Source organism: Oncorhynchus clarkii, chromosome 16 (genome assembly GCF_045791955.1).
Source record: "Oncorhynchus clarkii lewisi isolate Uvic-CL-2024 chromosome 16, UVic_Ocla_1.0, whole genome shotgun sequence".
Lineage (NCBI taxonomy): Eukaryota > Metazoa > Chordata > Actinopteri > Salmoniformes > Salmonidae > Oncorhynchus > Oncorhynchus clarkii.
This window is the reverse complement of record NC_092162.1, coordinates 19,843,628-19,857,825: the sequence shown is the minus strand read 5'-3', so window position 1 is coordinate 19,857,825 and position 14,198 is coordinate 19,843,628. Positions and strand designations below refer to the sequence as shown.

General features: G+C 41.2%; 2 protein-coding genes across 5 annotated transcripts in view; both read left to right on the top strand.

Moving 5' to 3' along the window:
- The first annotated feature begins 635 nt into the window (after positions 1-635).
- LOC139368146 (3-phosphoinositide dependent protein kinase 1b) lies at positions 636-12,513 on the top strand. Its single transcript, XM_071106742.1, has 14 exons — positions 636-775; positions 6,484-6,756; positions 7,004-7,046; positions 7,220-7,357; positions 7,508-7,652; positions 7,875-7,972; positions 8,110-8,185; positions 8,347-8,415; positions 8,557-8,653; positions 8,846-9,019; positions 9,203-9,426; positions 9,613-9,670; positions 9,936-10,088; positions 10,280-12,513. The coding sequence occupies exons 1-14, from the start codon at positions 752-754 to the stop codon at positions 10,391-10,393; spliced, it is 1,686 nt and encodes a 561-aa protein (XP_070962843.1). The 5' UTR covers positions 636-751; the 3' UTR covers positions 10,394-12,513.
- Positions 12,514-13,248: 735 nt separating this feature from the next.
- The window catches only part of LOC139368145 (potassium channel tetramerization domain containing 5b), a 35,215-nt gene continuing 34,265 nt past the window's right edge, over positions 13,249-14,198 (top strand). For 3 of the 4 annotated variants that reach the window (XM_071106741.1, XM_071106740.1, XM_071106738.1), the window contains exon 1: positions 13,263-13,535. In XM_071106741.1, coding sequence (XP_070962842.1) covers positions 13,314-13,535 — 222 coding nt within the window. In that variant the 5' untranslated portion in view covers positions 13,263-13,313. Of the gene's footprint in view, positions 13,536-14,198 lie in introns of all 4 variants that reach the window. The other variant, XM_071106739.1, reaches the window with a different exon arrangement.

Genomic DNA, 14,198 nt, shown 5'->3' with positions numbered 1-14,198 from the left:
AACCTGGGATCGAGTCCCGGTCAGGGCTACACCCTGAATTCGCTACACTGGCGTCAGAAGTGTGGCAATCGGTGGTGTGTTTGTTATAGAGAATCGTGGGGACACGTTCTCACAAAGAAGGGGGTAATGTAGCCACCTCGACAAGAGATGCATAACAGTTAAAGTGTTAGCTTGACAGTCGTTGGACGCGGGTTCGAGTCCCTGTCAGGGCTACCCACCGAATTCCCTACAATATTAACAAGAAAAGTAGCAGAGATGGGTATTCAATGACATAGGCATCAACAGCAAAGAGAAGACATTGAGTATGAAAAGTGTGTGGATGGTAGAAAATATATCTGAACATGGGTTGTACTTGGATATACTAAGTTTCAAACATTTGAAAGAAGACCATGACATGAAGCATCTGCAGTGTGAATACTATATACAGTAAAGGCCTATTATTATATAGCCGTAACGTATTTTGTATGCTGCTGGTTATTAGTTATGCAATACAAAGGCGATTTGAAATAGGCTTAAACTAGACGTTTTGGAATTTTTCCTGAAACGACTATCGCCGTCTTCATATTGACGAGGTTCAGTCGAAACGATGCGAAGGGGGCGGATACAGGGAAGTAGGCCTATCATCTTCTGTCTTTGCGGTAACATTGTTGTGGAACGACGTCACAGCTGGAAAAATGAAGGTGCAGAGGCAGCCATTAATGGAGGTTCTGTAATCATTTTTTTCCCAAATAAATACTAGCGGAAAACTTCCATGGCAAGAGCTACAAGTCAAATAGTGAGTATTGGCTCTTTCATCCGAATTTCAATTCGAAGCCGTTGCTCAAGATGTATTGTTTGGCGGCAGTTTGACAACCTTTTCGATGTGTTAGGCCCTCATTTAAAACAGCGCAGCAGTACGAGGACCTCTGACTAGCTAACCAAAACATTTCGACCAGTTACAAGGAATAGTCGAAACGACAATATGCCAATATATTTGCACCTTGGTGAACTTCTAGTGAAATGGTTTGAAAACGTGCCCCAATGTATGGATGGAAATGGTCGCTTTAACTGCTTTTTTCGTCCTTATTCTATCTAGTTTTGCCAATCCATTTTCACGGATTCCAGTGCCAATGGGCTGCATTGGCTAACCTAGCATGAGGACGAAAATTGCCGTTTTAATGAAATACTGCTAACGTTAGCTAGCTTGATTAAATCTTCTCGGTTTGACAAATTGTAGTGGGACAAATAGTAACTAACGGTACAAGACGCGGTCCATCCCTTTGGGGTACCCAGCTAACGTTTCCAAACCTTTTTTTCACTTCAAGTTCACGGAGCTTGTTTGACTAACAGCTTGATTACTATTACTATGTTGGTTTTGTTAGCAAATATAAACATTAACTTAACGTTATAGTTAGGTAATTTTACATTGTTTGAAATGTGGTAACGTTAACGACTACGTAGATACTTTCGGCTATTTTGGCTAAATTAGCTAGTTTGTCAATGAAGTTATCCTGCCAGCATGCTAGCTCGCTTTACTTTTAGCTAACGTAAGTGAGTTGAATTCCAGGTTGCTAGCCAGCCAGCCAACTTGGCGGTTGACTATCCAACACAGTAACTTTGCTAACCGTTGCTACCAAGCAAAGCAAAGGGATTGCGAACTAGTTCATGTTTTCAATATTTAGATTTTAAAATGGCTAACGTTAGCTATACCGCTAGTGGGCAAGGGCTAACGTTAGCTATTTGGAAAGTAACTTGATATCTAGATAGCTGTGTCAATTTACTACCACTAGTTAATTAGGTAGGACGCTAACTTGTTGATACTTGAAGCGTCAGCTCTAGAATTAGCCGATGATGCTAACAAACTAGTTGGTTACGTTAGCAGACTGAGACCCATGTAATGTCGTATCCTAGCTGCATAACCGAATCAATACGATGTAACGTTAGGTAGTTCGCCGATGGATAAGGAACCAATCTGGCCACACCTTGTTGTGTGTCGCGGTCGACGAGCTACAGTAGCGGCTCGTTCGCAATTTCATTTGTCCGTGTTAGACTAATAATAATAATAATAAATGTCTCCCTTTTGATAAACTGCCTAACTAGCTGAAAAAGCTAGCTAGCTTCTAATTTCCCAGCCTATACTGGGTAGCAAGCTAACGTTCGCATGTTAACTCGGTTTACAATTTTGGATTTGGATATTTATCAAATCTAAAGCTTTTCATTTGGCCGGTGATAGGTCTTTAGATAGTGCTTGTATGTTTGCCATTTTAAAGATCCTGAACATTCGTGATGCTTGCTTACTAAAAGAAACAACCGTTGGGCGTCCTCGCTCACATTCGCAAACTGTTATCCAATGCTAATTTGTTTAAGATTAGCTAGCTAGTTAATGACAGGATGATAGGCGGGATGCTAGTTAGCTATTTGCTTAGGAAAATGCACCACATGATAATTGTTTTTTGAGCACCAGTCAATAAAAATATATATATATTGTCATGAATTTCATCGTATAAGCATTTGGTGTCGACCATTTGACGTCTCTCACTGGAGGACGTAAGTGGGATTTTTCCTCCAGGGAAAGGGTTGGGTCAGGAGTTTATCTACTTCACATTGTCTTGTCAACTAGATAAAGCTCCACCCCATGTGATTAAATTGTCCCATAGTGAGCATAAGGTATGAGGTCACTTACTGATCATGATGACCTAAATAGCTAGATGATTCAAGAATGTCTACGTTATATTGTCATTTTTTTGTTGCCTTGAAGTTTTGCCTCATCCTCAACTAAGCATGTCTTGAGTGGAACGAGCCCAAGGTTGTAAATAGAACATAATGCTCTTCACCTGTGCTCAGACTTGGGCTTGGAGCCCTGCCAGGCTTGGAGCCCTGCCAGCTATCCTTATTTTCAAACACCTAGCCAACCTGTCTCCCAGACATGACAAAATGTATAGAAACAACACATGACTCAAAAGTGCAAAGGAAATACTGTCCCCTGACAGTGGTGATTATTATTATTTTTTTTACCTTTATTTAACTAGGAAAGTCAGTTAAGAACAAATTCTTATTTTCAATGACGGCCTAGGAACCAGTGGGTTAACTGCCTGTTCAGGGGCAGAACGGCAGGTTTGTACCTTGTTAGCTCGGGGATTTGAACTTGCAACCTTCCGGTTACTAGTCCAATGCTCTAACCACTAAGCTACCCTGCCGCCCCAAATTAACATGTCTTTATTAGATTCCCTCATGCACATGTCGACAGTTTAGTACAGTGTGCTTTCCTGCACATGTCTAGGTTGAGTTAGCCTGCCTCCTTATGGGGCCCTCAGACCCTCCAGAGAACAGAGATTGAGCTGTTTTTTCACACCTACACTCTTAAAGAACTGTAACTGAACATGGCATAGCGTAGCCCTTTACACTCCTACCCATATACAGTTTGAAAATGGCTGTGTGCCTAAATTGGCTGTACAGTAAGATATGCTATACAGGACTTCAGAGCTCAGGGTCTGCGCTTCACAGCGCTGTATGGGTTTTGACTGACAGCCGTTCTGAACTTGAGTGCTGCACACCGCAAGAAGTTTCCTCCATCCCCCCTGCTTATTGGAAACGGTTGTAATAGTTTTTTGTCTGAGTGAGGGAAATGCTGTTAATTAAGAGGAGTTGATGTATTTGGAATGATGAGAGGTTGAGGATAATAAGTGCCTTTGTCATACAAGCAAGCCAAACACCCTTGAGTCCAAATGTGCATTTCACATTTCTATATCATAAAACTCATGTAATATACAGTGTCAACGTTTATGATCACTACGTTTGATGTACTGTTAAAAGATGACATGGCTTTATACCTTGGGTCATTCTGAACAGAATGAGTCTGTTTGCTGTATTGTGAAGAAAATTTGACCACGCATCTGAATGACCTCATGACTCCATTCTATGCGCACCACAATTACAATCTGCCTCTATGAATTGCCTTGTGACAGCCTAACAATGTAAGATCCTATTTTCTAATGTTGGCGGTATTACTAGCTTTCAAATGATGCCCACCTTACCCAGATTGCGATTTCTACTGGACTGTTTTTGGATTGTGTTAACAACATTAATTGTGTGATGTAGGGGATACAGGGCTATGTTCCAAACAAAACAAGTGTGCATGCTCTAGTTCCTCAATGGCACAGCTATGATCGCATTATTCTTATCATGTTACTGAATGTATCCAGTAGAGGTTGACCGATTAATCGGAATGGCCGATTTAATTAGGGCTGACTTCAAGTTTTCATAACAATCGGAAATCGGTATTTTTGGACACCGAATAGTCAGTTTTAAAATTTATTTTATTTAATTTAAATTTAATTTTTTTACACCTTTATTTCATCTTTATTTAACTAAGCAAGTCAGTTAAGAACACATTCTTATTTTCAATGACGGCCTAGGAATGGTGGGTTATCTACCTCGTTCAGGGGCAGAACGACAGATTTTTACCTTGTCAGGGATTCAATCTTGCAACCTTAGTTAACTAGTCCAACGCTCTAACCACCTGCCTCTCATTGCACTCCACAAGGAGACTGCCTGTTACGCGAATGCAGTAAGCCAAGGTAAGTTGCTAGCTAGCATTAAACTTATCTTATAAAAAACAATCATAATCACTAGTTAACTTCATCTTGTTTTCGAGAGGATAGTTTTCGGATTTGACCATATTAATGACCTAAGGCTTGTATTTCTGTGTGTTATTATGTGATAATTAAGTCTATGATTTGATAGAGCAGTCTGACTGAGCGATGGTAGGCACCAGCAGGCACGAAAGCATTCATTCAAACATCACTTTTGTGCGTTTGCCAGCAGCTGTTTATGACTTCAAGCCTGTCAACTCCCAAGATTAGGCTTGTGTAACCGATGTGAAATGGCTAGCTAGTTAGTGGGGTGCGCGCTAATATCGTTTCAAACATCGCTCACTCTGAGACTTGGAGATGTTGTTCCACCTGCTTTTGTGGAGCGATGGGTAATGCTGCTTTGAGGGTGGCTGTTGTCATTGTGTTCCTGGTTCGAGCCCAGGTAGGAGCGAGGAGAGGTACTGAAGCTATACTGTTACACTGGCAATACTAAAGTGCCTATACGAACATCCATTAGTCAAATGTTAATGAAATACAAATGGTATAGAGAGAAATTGTCCTATAATAACTACAACCTAAAACTTCTTACCTGGGAATATTCAAGACTCATGTTAAAAAGAACCACCAGCTTTATATGTTCTCATGTTCTGAGCAAGGAACTTAAACGTTAGCTTTTTTTACATGGCACATATTGCACTTTGTTTTTGCATTATTTAAACCAAATTGAACATGTTTCATTATTTATTTGAGGCTAAATTGATTTGATTGATATATTATATTAAAATAAGTGTTAATTCAGTATTGTTGTAATTGTCATTATTACAAATACATTTTTAAAAATCAGCCGATTTTAATCGGTATCGGCGTTGAAAAATCATAATCGGTCGACCTCTAGTATCCAGTGTATTTTCAGATTTCGTTATCAACAAATGTGGCAAAAAGTACAGTCAAATGTAAAATGCACATAAAATCAATTGTAATGTTTGGATTGAGTCTTATCAGGTGAACGGTTGTGTACTCACTATTAGTCACATTTTTTCCATAATCTCTAAACTGTTCCCATTTATTTGCTACCATGGTTATGCATCTGCTTTCAATATTTCTTCTGTTAGAAACATTTCAATTTAGCCCTATCCACATAACCCTTTACACTACACACATCGCACCGAATGTGGATTTCCCATTCATCTACCGATTGTTCACTACACTGTTGACATCTGACTTCTGACATTTTCAAGCATTTATACATATAAAATCCGTTTGCACTGTCTTCACAAGTACTCTCGGCAGGAAAACGCTATTGGTGTGTTTGAGACGACATTAAACATCAAATTTGATTGGTCACATACGTGTTTAGCAGATGTTATTGCTGGTATAGCGAAATGCTTGTTTCTAGCTCCCAACAGTGCAGTAATATCTAACAATTTCACAATACACACATCTAAGTAAAGGAATGGAATTAAGAATATATAAATATTTGGATGAGCAATGTCAGATCGGCATAGACTAAGATACAGTATATACATATGAGATGAGTAATGCAAAATATGTAAACATTACAGTGACCGGTGTTCCATTATTGAAGTGGCCAGTGATTTCAAGTGTATGTATATAGGGCAACAGCCTCTAATGTGTTGGTGATGGCTATTTAACAGTCGGATGGCCTTGCGATAGAAGCTGTTTTTCAGTCTCTCGGTCACAGTTTTGATGCACCTGTACTGACCTCGCCTTCTGGATGATAGCGGGGTGAACAGGCAGTGGCTCGGTTGGTTGTTGTCCTCAATCATTCACATAACTGAGAATGATTGAGCAAAAAACTTGATGGTTTAGATGGCCCCAAGTCTAGACAGACAATCATGCCTATGCTGTGGGTAAGTCACCTAATGTCGCCCTATTCTCCTCTACCTTACAGTATGATGTTGTGCCCATTCAATCCAGCGTTGTCATCTGTTCCTGCCCACATCCATCAATGGTAAGAAATCAGCCCGACTCCTGCTCGCCACTTGGTATCCCAGGCGCAAGTAGCAGCCACTGTCCTAGCATGGATGGCCCCACCTCTGAGTCCCGGGCTCCGGGCAAGCCTACCAGCCAGGGCTCCGAGCTCCGGCAGGCCCCCCAGCCGCGCAAAAAGAGGCCAGAGGACTTCAAATTCGGCAAGATACTAGGAGAGGGCTCGTTCTCAACCGTATGTAGCCTGCATTCCATTTTTACTTACGAATTAGTCTCAGATAGATGGTGTTACACGCAAGCGTTTTTGTAGTCATATACTCCAGTGACTCAACTTGAATTAATGTTTATTGTAAAGGAATGGCTGAGTAGTTTCAATGGATTTTAAATTAGCCTGGCACCTCATTTACTATGGTGATGAAGTGGTCTACTGCTTTAGTTGTAGAAATATATTTTCTTCAAACATTGTATATTTTTTTCTCTAGGTTGTCCTTGCAAGAGAACAGGCAACGGCAAAAGAATATGCAAGTAAGTTGAAATGTAGGCATTCACGTCGAACTCCGCTTCCATGTGCAATACCTGTTTCTCTTCAATGGTATTTTCTCAGGTTAAGGATTGTCAGACGTGCAAAGTTTCTGTTTATCGTGTTTTCTTTTCTGCTATTTACCCTCAACTTCACTCCTAACTTTTCTCTCTTCCAGTAAAAATTTTGGAGAAGCGGCATATTATGAAGGAGAACAAGGCACAGTACGTGAAAAGAGAAAGGGATGTGATGTCAAACCTAGATCACCCATTCTTTGTCAAACTCTACTTTACATTTCAAGATGATGAAAAGTTGTGTATCCTTTAATAAGACGAGACCACGATGACTCGGAGCCTGGCTGCATCACCCACTTGCTTAGCAACTTATCTTGTCTGTATGATTAAAATGTTTTGTCTCTTGTTTGTGTTCCTTTGACGTGTAATTTTCCTTAACAACTTGCTATCAGATTTTGGCCTTAGCTATGCTAAGAATGGAGAGCTTTTGAAATATATTCGCAAAATCGGTTCTTTTGATGAGACCTGTACTAGATTCTACTCGGCGGAAATTGTTTGCGCACTAGAATATTTGCATGAGAAGGGGATTATTCACAGGTAGGAAATGTCTGAACCGGTAAGCCTGTCATATGTTACAGGATATTCTAGTTCAATTTATATAATACATTTTAACATGACATTTACAATATTTGTATGAATAACTAGACTTGTAAACTTGCTGCCACTTAACACAAATGAGCCCTTCTTGCTATGCCATATTCTGTTACTGAAAATGTAGGTTGACTAGGTTCCCTCACATTTGCTTATTTTGTCTTTCAGAGACCTTAAACCTGAGAATATTTTACTGAGCGAAGACATGCACATCCAAATAACAGACTTTGGAACAGCGAAGCAATTATCTTCCGATAGCAAACAAGGTAGATGTTTATCAACAGGAAGCAATAATTGCAATTTATTCCTCCCTGAACATTCCCTTATTTGATGTTTTTAGTTTAATACCCAAATTTGATCTCGTTACAGTTTTGATCAGTCACATCCTCTTATTGTTTTGCAGCGAGAGCGAACTCCTTTGTAGGAACTGCGCAGTATGTGTCTCCAGAGCTGCTGACAGAGAAATCTGCTTGCAAGAGGTAACTGGGATTCGAGCATGGAGTACCTCTTCATAACTCACTTGGTTTTCTTCTACTCCTTTTCAGTGTTGTGCCAATGCATTGTTTTCCCATGCAGTTAGTGAATGTCTGTCCTTTTCCGATAGGATATCATATTGATATCAACTGGTTGTGTGTTTCAGCTCTGACCTCTGGGCCTTGGGATGCATAGTCTATCAGCTGGTGGCTGGGCTACCACCCTTCAGAGCTGGGTAAGTAGAGCACGATGTCTGCTTGTGGCCTCTCTCACCTTTTTTTGTTTTAGGCTAGTACTAAACTTGTGATAACCTCATCTGGATATTATGTTTTACTTCTACTTCACAAACTGTCCTTCTGTGCTTACTTCCGACCAGAAACGAGTACCTAATATTCCAGAAGATAATCAAGCTGGAGTATGAATTTCCGGAGAAGTTCTTCCCCAAAGCGAAAGATCTTGTTGAACAGCTTTTGGTAGGTCTTGTTTTCATCAATATATTCAATATATAAAGTATTTCTGTAATATGAGCACTGTAGTACAGGATTCTACAACATGTTATGGTGAATCTCTCGATTATCCACAGACTGGATTAATAAATTGTAGTAAGATTAGAAGGCTATGGATCAGTGTGTTTGTGTATATTAATGCGATTCTGTTTCTCTCAGTCGCTGGACCCCTCCAAGAGAATCGGTTGCGAGGAGATGGGAGGGTACGACCCCCTGAGGGGACACCCGTTCTTCGAGACCATCTCCTGGGGAGACCTCCATGTGCAGACGCCACCCAAGCTCACGCCCTACCTGCCAGCCATGTCTGAGGATGATGAGGACTGCTATGGAAACGTGAGACACTTCCACCCATACTTAGAACTTGGCAACATGAAACTTGGCCACCGTGTCATATTGGCTTGTAGTGATTTTTCAAGAATCCTGTTAATTCATAGGATCTATATCTTTGTGCCATGCAAAAGCCCATGCAATAATCCAACTAACCATCTTCTGCCCTCATCTCCTGTATTTCCCCAGTATGACGACCTCCTGAGCCAGTTCAGCAGCATGCAGGTGGCCCAGTCCAGCTCGTCCCACTCGCTCTCCACGCCTGAGACTATTCCCCCAGTGCCGCAGAGGTCCAGCAGCAACATCGAGCAGTACATCCATGACCTGGACAACAACTCGTTTGAGCTGGACCTGCTGTTCTCCGAGGAGGAGAAGCAGCTGCTGCTGGACAAACAGACGAGTGGAAACCCCTGGTGAGCCCCACTCTGAGGAACTCTCTCATTGCAATTATTATTTTTTTAAATTCGGTTTGACCATGAACATTTGACGTTGGAATGTACATTGATAGTTTGAAGTGTGTTGTAAGAACTTTTGTTTACAGTGCTTAGCTTTGCTTGGAAGTACTTGCTCGTAACCCTTACTATTACTGGCTTACGCAGGCACCAGTTTGTTGAGAATAATTTGATCCTGAAAATGGGCCCAGTGGATAAACGAAAGGTGAGTGGAAGCCAAATTTTTACATCACATCTCCAGAGTTTTCATAGTATGTAAGTTCATAAGAGTATCACTTTGAACTTACCAAATGTTTAGTTGTTGACAATGAGGAGCAGTGTTTGTGTGTAGTTTCACTTGTTTGAGCTGGAGAAAGCTGATTCTAGGTCAGCAGCGAAGGGGAATACCACCTCTGGTGTGTAATGCCACTCTCTTAGAACTAGCCCCCTCTGGTGGTGATCTCATGCCATGTCTCATGATTCCATTGCAGGGCCTGTTTGCTCGACGGAGACAACTGCTCCTCACTGAAGGGCCACACCTGTACTACGTGGACCCTGTCAACAAGGTCCTGAAGGGGGAGATCCCCTGGTCCCCTGAGCTGCGTCCAGAGGCCAAGAACTTTAAGACCTTCTTTGTCCACACGGTAAATGTTAACTGTAATTAACACTTATTGACGACACTGTAATGACTGTAGAAAAAAGTATACTGGCAAAAAGCAACAGTTTGTAGCTTCAAACTGACATGAACACAAACTCTGGTCTCTTCTAACTATATTGACTTTCTCAGCTTTTAATGTTTTTTTTAAATTTGATCTTTGTTGGCATTTATTTACAGCCCAATCGAACATACTATCTGATGGACCCGAGTGGAAATGCAGACAAGTGGTGTAAGAAGATCCAGGAAGTGTGGAGAAAGATCTATCACAAGCACCAAAATCTTGGCCTATAGGAGAGCAGTTCCTCCTGCGCCACTCCTTCCTCCTAGCCCTGAGGCCGATCACGGAGCAGAGTGACACCCTCCTGAGTGCCCTTCACAGCAATGTAAAAAAAAATAATTAAAAAAAAACTATTTTAGAGACGCTAGCATCTATGGCATCTAGACCTTGTTTATTTTCCTTCTCTGAAATAAGCAGAACCAATAGGGAGAAAAAAAGACCATGGGATTTAAGGTTTGCTTTGCTTGTTCTTTGTGCTCTCTGTGAGGCTTCTAAATGCATTTTTCCATGTGTTGATGTGACTGCTTCCATGCACATCGGCATCTTGTATATTCTGCAAGGGAAAGGGAGAGGACAGGCTTGTCTGTATAATTCCACTGGCATAAGGTACCATTCGGACCACCTGAGTGCAAGGACTGGTTTCCTTGTTCAACCATAAAACACAATCCAGCATCACTTGTATACCAGAGCCTATCCCAACACAGTATGACACTCAACCCAGTTCTTAATCCAACATTGTATGCCTCTGTGATCAGACCTGAACTTCACACACACATACTCCATACTTAGAGCAGACTATTGCCTGGTTCAGTATTGCACTGCAACCAGGCACTAACCAAATAAACTATATTTTTAGTCTGACCCCCATTGTCCACAGAGTATAATATTTTAATTGGTTTTCAAGGCTCTTGGTACTTAATGATTGCAGTTCAGTTTGGGTCTGTAGGTTAATGTTTCGGAGTGGATCGCTGGTCCCCAAAGTGAGGCGTAGCTCTGCTTCAGCATTGGTTCTCCGTAGACTGAGACTGAGGACAGTCCCTAATAGTAGATCCATTACATTGTCAATACGGGGTAGGTGAACATGCCACTAGCTTGTACTCTCTTATCATAAGACCTGCTTAGCTTTCCTGCACGGCCAGTTTTGTAGCTCAGCTTTGTCTGCTTCTCTCCCAGGGCACTGGCGACGTAGTTTTATTAAAGTTAAGGTGGGTATTTTGACTGCATTGGCAACCATGGCTAATATTATTGAATTATTTGGCTGTTCTTTACCATTCACTGGCTTTCTTTGTGGTTTGAATACTTTTAGTTTTTTGGGGGTGGGGATTGTCGGTTCATCTTAAGTATGTCCTGTTTAAAACTAAATCTAATGCTGACCACCATGTTGAACAGCTTTGGTGATAAGGAAAGCATCAACAGAGCATTACATCCATAATACTATACTATCATTTCTTGGAAGCAATCACAGTAAAGCTGTAGTCCCAGGGCAAGTTGGCAGCTTTGCCTTGTTTGGGTTATCAAGGTTCATTGGGAGTGTTCCTATGGTTTTTCTACAACGTGATACCTGGCCCAATTATGGCCCATGTATCAAGCGATTGATTTGCCTTTTGTGACTGGAGCGAGTGAATAGTAGCCGCGGGCCTCTGGTTTGGGCTGAACGTGCTTTGATGTCAGCTAAATGGTATCTGATCCAAATAAGAGATGAAATTGCTGTATCTATCTCTCTAAAGTAAGGAAACACTATAGAAAGTGTTTGCTCTCTTGCTAGACTTTTTTTTTTTTTTTTTATCAAGTTGGGCGGCAGTCGGTTACATTGTATGTAATACTCTACCTGGTTTGTAACCGACTAGAACTGTGATGTACAGACAATGTATTATTGAACTCTGAAGCAAGAAATGCAATGATATTAGGATACAGTTTTTGTATTTTTATTCTTGTATAAGGTTATTTGATGGCTATTGTTTAGCCTCTAGTTCATTCTGTGTTATTTAAATTCTAATATATGAATCATATTTGGATTGAAGTCATGTTCAGGGGCCATGTTGTGTATGTATTGAGATGTAAAGCCTTTGAATGTGAATAATTATTGTAAACTATAATATTTTACAGCTTTTTTTTCTTACTATATCATATACATTTTCTATTTGCTCAGTAATTTAATCATATTTCTGATAATTTAATGAATCTGTTCATTCTCTCTCTGATTATTTGTGCGCTAGGTCAGTAGTTGAATGATGAATTTTCCACGTAATGCTTGGTAGTCCAGTAATTAAAGCATGTAGGGATTTAGGCATACAATAAAACCATGCCTCTTGTCTTCTGTTACAACCAGACATAATACATTTGTAATGTTTCAGCAGTCATGCATCTGTCCATCAGTTTTCTGCATAGTGTTAAATTGATACAATATAAAGGCTTGCAAGAAAGTGTTAAAATTCCAACATAGCTGTAGAAATGTAAGTAGGTCTACTGTATCCTGATTTCAATAATATGTTGTGTACATTGATAGGAATGTTATGTATTTCAGAGATACGTTTGACATTTTTCTGCCCTTTGCTCACTGCATATTATGCTATAAGTGGTGTGGTAGGCCTCTAGTAGATGGAGGAAAATGAGTGGTATCGTCTGGGGTGCATTCAGTTCGATTAAACGTATGCTGCGTTTCGTAACTGCTTGTACTGAACGACACGGCCCCACGTTCTTGAACCTGTTCTTTTTATAGCTGCTCATGTCTTGAACAAACTGTCAAACTCATTCCACAAAGGCCTGACTGTCTGCAAGTTTTCGCTCCACCTTTGTACTTGATTGAATTAAGATCACTAATTAGTAAGGAAATCGCCTCACTTGGTAGTCTAGGTCTTGGTTGAAAATAAAAACGCTTCGGCTCGCCGTGGTGAGTTTGATACTCCGGGACTATGAGGTGCGTTTGCGCCATTTGGATGTTGTGTCTGGAAGCAATGAGTGATTTATTTAACGGGCAGCGGTGCATTTTGAATCCACAACCCATCCCCTCTTTTTTAACTGGTCGTTCAGAACAGCACCTTTTACGTTTTTTCGTACTGAACGCAGCCCAGTGAATGGCGTGGAGCCTACTGGAGAGGAAAAGCTTCCTGTCAACAGCCTCACCCAGTCATACCGGAGGGCGTAGAAGAGGGGATGGCAGAAAACAGCTCCGATAGTTGTGGTTCCGTTTATCGGAGGTGTTTGACTCATTCTACCGGGGAAAAAACCCAGTCAACCAGTAACGGGGCATCCAAATGGGTTCGATTGAACGTGGGGGGAACGTATTTCTTAACAACACGACAGACGCTGTGCCGAGATCCGAAATCATTTCTGTACCGACTGAGCCAGGCTGACCCCGACCTCGACTCTGATAAGGTAATGTTAGCCGAGTTAGCTAGCCTTCTCCGGGTTTCTTGTGTCAATGGTGAATAATTCAATGTCTGTGGGTTCGCCTAACTAGGTAGTCTGCAAATGGAATGGTATAATGTAGTGAAAGGGATATTTTATGACCGACTGCAAACGACTACTAGCTAACTAGTTTATTAACGTTAACTCCAGATTCCGACAGCCGTCAAACGACGTACACTACATGACCAAACGTATGTGGACACCTGCTCGTCAAACATCTCCTTCCAAAATCATGCGTGTTAATATGGAGTTATGGTCCATCCCGCTATAACAGCATGTTGGTACATTGCTGTGGGGACTTACTTCCATTCAGCCACAATAGCATTAGTGTGGTCGGTTATGATGTTGGGCGATTATCCCTGGCTCTCAGTCGGTGTTCCAATTCATTCCGAAGGTGTTTGATGGAGTTGAGGGCAGGGCTGTGTGCAAGCTATTCAAGTTCTTCCACTGATCTCGACAAACCATTTTTGTATGGACCTTGCTTTGTGCATGGGGCATTGTCATGCTGAAACAGGAAAGGGCCTTCCTCAAGCTGTTGTCACTAAGTTGGAATCACGTCATTGTATGCTGTATATTAAGCTTTCCCTTCACTGGAACTAAGGGGCCTAGCCCGAACTGAAAAACAGCCCC

Bases quoted from the DNA above. Each gene is read 5' to 3' on its own strand.
- LOC139368146 (XM_071106742.1), top strand. From the start codon at position 752: ATGGCAAGAGCTACAAGTCAAATA. The intron at 9,427-9,612 runs GTGAGCCCCACT...TGGCTTACGCAG, and splicing joins CAGACGAGTGGAAACCCCTG to GCACCAGTTTGTTGAGAATA. The intron at 9,671-9,935 runs GTGAGTGGAAGC...ATTCCATTGCAG, and splicing joins GCCCAGTGGATAAACGAAAG to GGCCTGTTTGCTCGACGGAG.